This window comes from Chaetomium globosum, genomic scaffold (assembly GCF_000143365.1).
Source record: "Chaetomium globosum CBS 148.51 scaffold_6 genomic scaffold, whole genome shotgun sequence".
In the NCBI taxonomy this organism is placed as follows: domain Eukaryota; kingdom Fungi; phylum Ascomycota; class Sordariomycetes; order Sordariales; family Chaetomiaceae; genus Chaetomium; species Chaetomium globosum.
In genome coordinates, this window is record NT_165981.1 from 1465196 (window position 1) to 1468486 (window position 3291).

The following is a 3291-nucleotide window of genomic DNA, read 5'->3' on the forward strand; positions in this document are numbered from 1 at the left end:
TACGACCCTTTTCCCCAGGGAGCGCTTCTTGTGGTGGTATCATTCTCGGGCGACGCGGGTTTTTGTGTCCATTCCCAAAAGCAAGCGTTATCCCTCCCCTTGCGGCGAAGCGCGGAGGTGAAGGGCTTTCACCTTAATACAATTATGGGGGGGCAGACCGGCGTCCACTTGGAAAGGCCCTCCCCTTTGGTTCCCCCCCCCCCCCCCCCCCGTTCCTTCGTTTTGGTTCTGAGTGTTTGTTTGGTGTTTGCTGACGCGGTGTGCAAGATGGTGGATCCGAAAATGAACTTCCACTTCATCGTCGGCCTCATTGTCTTCGTTGCTCTGATCTTCCAGCCAGCGTTGGGGGCCATCCACCACGAACGCTTTAGACGGTTGCGGCGTCGGCAGTATTGGACATATATCCATCTGTCCAACGGCCGATTCTTTTTGATGGCGGGCATCGTGAACGGTGCGTTGGGGCTATGGGTTACTGGGAACTGGACCCTGCTTAGAGTTGGGTACCTCGCGGCGGCCGGAACCATATGGGGGCTGTGGTTTTTGGTGGCGCTATGGAAGGAGATTGTCATCTGCGGGGAGTCCGGTCTGCCTTGGATAAACTACGATAGTGAGGGAGGAACTCCCGTGTTGAAGTTGGTTGTGGGGTTTGGGGGGCAAGAGTTGACCTTTAGAATGACCATTTAGAATAACTAACCATAGATCTACAATCAGATTGACTCTTGGATTGACCATCAGATTGATCATTGCATTGACCATTGGATGATCACCCGACAAGCAGGAAGTTACATGTTGTATTCAAAACCAAGGTGATTTATATGCCAAAGCATCAACGCTGTTGTTCTCTGCTACCAAACACTAGAAGATCCTGACAAATCTGGATGTTTCGACGGAGTTAGATCGACAATCGGAGTGGAAGCAGCTGCTGGCACTTTCAGCTTTTTTTTTTTGTTCTCAATTGGTAAAGTTGAGGTTTGGCCGATTTATTATGCACTGTGTAGTGTACTGTATCACAGAGCGTGCGTGGGCGACAGCAGCTATCACCGCGTAGAACCGTAAAACTCACACTGTATGGGTCTCAAACGAAACCAAGCAGTTCTCAATTCTCATCTTTTCATCCTACAGCCAAGTTAGAGCCCAGCACCCATCGATGGCCGCCGCTTCACCCTCTCGCGACTGACCTCCGGCCCCCGAACCCGGTTGGTTGCACGGGATTGCACGGCCCTAGCGGAGGCGGCGATACCTATCGTTGGCGTCGCCGCCGAGATGGCCTTGGATGAGACTCCGACATTCGAGACCCCGCGCCCTCCGGCAGCGGCCGACAAGCCCGTTGAGGATGCGGTTGCCGACCTGTTGACTCTGGTCATCACCACGTCGCCAACCCCTTCGGCACCCTCGACAGACCTTCTCTCCCAGATACTCACCTCGTTCCGTGAATTCTGCCCCGAGCTGAGCCGCTGCAGAGTCATCCTAGTGCTCGACACATACGATCACATCAGCTCGACTGCACGGCTCAAGAAGGGCCATGTCACGGCAGAGGGAGCCAGAAACTATGCCGAGTACAAGAATAACGCGAAGCGGCTTATTCTCGACGACTACGCACCCGGCAGAACGGAACACCGTTTAGAGGACTTGTTGGAGGACTACGACGAAGCGGAGTACGGCTCCACCGCCTACGCACAACAGACGAACACGGTGCCGCTGGCCATCACCAAAACCGAAGATGAGCGCATCATATTCGTCGAGCCCCTCCAACGCCTGGGTTTCGGACTTGCCGTACGCTCGGCCCTCAGGCTGACCAAGACGCCCTACGTCTGGATCCAGCAGCACGATTGGGCCTTGGTGTCGGACATCCCCCTCCGCCCGCTCCTCACCATCATGCAGCAGCACTCGCAGCCCACCGCCGCTAACCTGGACGATTTCGAGACCGCCAAGGTGCCCGTCAAATACGTCTGCTTCCCCTCGGTCCGGATGCTCGAGTACGCCAAATCCGACCACGTCATGCAGTTCCCGGCGCTGCGGGCCCTGACCAACCTACACAAGCAGAACTTCTCTGTCGCCAAACTGGGCGACGACGGCGGCGGCGGCGGCACCGTCCAAAAGATATCGCTCACGCCGCTCTTCTTCTGGCACGACAAGCCGCACGTGGCCGAGACGGCGCACTACCTGGCCCGGGTATTCCCGGACCGCGCGGCGCTGCCCCGCGGCGCCTTCATCGAGGACACCATCGGCCACCGCGCCCGGACCGTAAAAAAGGACGCCCAGTGGCGCAAGTGGGCCTGCTGGTTGCACTACCCGGACGAGGGGAGGCGGCTGTGCGTGCGCCATCTTAAGGGGCGCACCTGGCGGGGCACCGAGGGCGAGCTCGCGCAGAAGTTGGAGTATATGCGGTTGAATCGGGGGGGTGGTGTGCTTGATGTGAGGGTTGAGGGGGTGGAAGTGCTCGATGTCACGGTTCAAGGGGGTGAGGTGGTTGATGTCAGAGTTGAGAAGCAAATACACTAGTTGTTGAATACAATCAATTGTAGACTCTCACGGGACTGAATTTGGAAGCTGAGGCCGATCCCCTCTAGAGGCGCCTCGTGGCAAGGGGCTTCCCCCACTCCGAGATGGGCTTGTCCGTTGGCACCAGCCACACCACGCCGCCATCCCATCCATTCCAGCTATCGCTCTGTTTGACGTCAGCTACCGACTCTTCTGACAGCTTGACTCCGGCCTGCATGAATATGACCGTGATCTCTCTCAGGGCGCCATCCATGATGGCCTCGTTCCCGCTGCGACTCTGTTACCATTTCATGTTTTCGGAAGAGAGCCGAATCAAACTTACTACACGAGACTAACATGCGGTCCAAATTCCTCCCTCCACGAGCTCAGCCTGTACGGTGTCAGCGTCAACGTCCCGTGGTGTTCCACCGTCAACCACGCCAACATCCCCTATACCACCCCTCACCACAACAACAAACAACACGCAAAACACAACCACAGCAAACCAAGAAACTAAAAACTCACCACTTCTCCGTCTCCTCCCCAAACCTCACCACCTTCCCCCCTCAATTCCACCTGCACCTTCCTCCCCCGCCACCCCCACAGCCCTCGCAATCCCAGCCAACGCCCTCATCCCCTCAAACGCCACCCGCACAAAACACCGCCTATAAAACACATTCTGTCCCTCTACCCTCTCAAACCTCACCCTCGCCCCCCCTTCCCGAGCCCCCTCCTAGAAACGTTACTCTAACTATTTCTCACCAGCTGAATCTGCCTCACAACCAGGCAGTCCCCCACGCGAAGGCTATC

General features: G+C 56.9%; 1 protein-coding gene across 1 annotated transcript; it reads left to right on the plus strand.

Moving 5' to 3' along the window:
* Window positions 1-1263: 1263 nt before the first annotated feature.
* CHGG_08814 (uncharacterized protein) lies at window positions 1264-2502 on the plus strand (the record flags this gene model as incomplete). The annotated part of the gene is made up of 1 exon (XM_001226740.1): window positions 1264-2502. The coding sequence occupies one exon, from the start codon at window positions 1264-1266 to the stop codon at window positions 2500-2502; it is 1239 nt and encodes a 412-aa protein (XP_001226741.1).
* Between the last annotated feature and the right edge of the window lie 789 nt (window positions 2503-3291).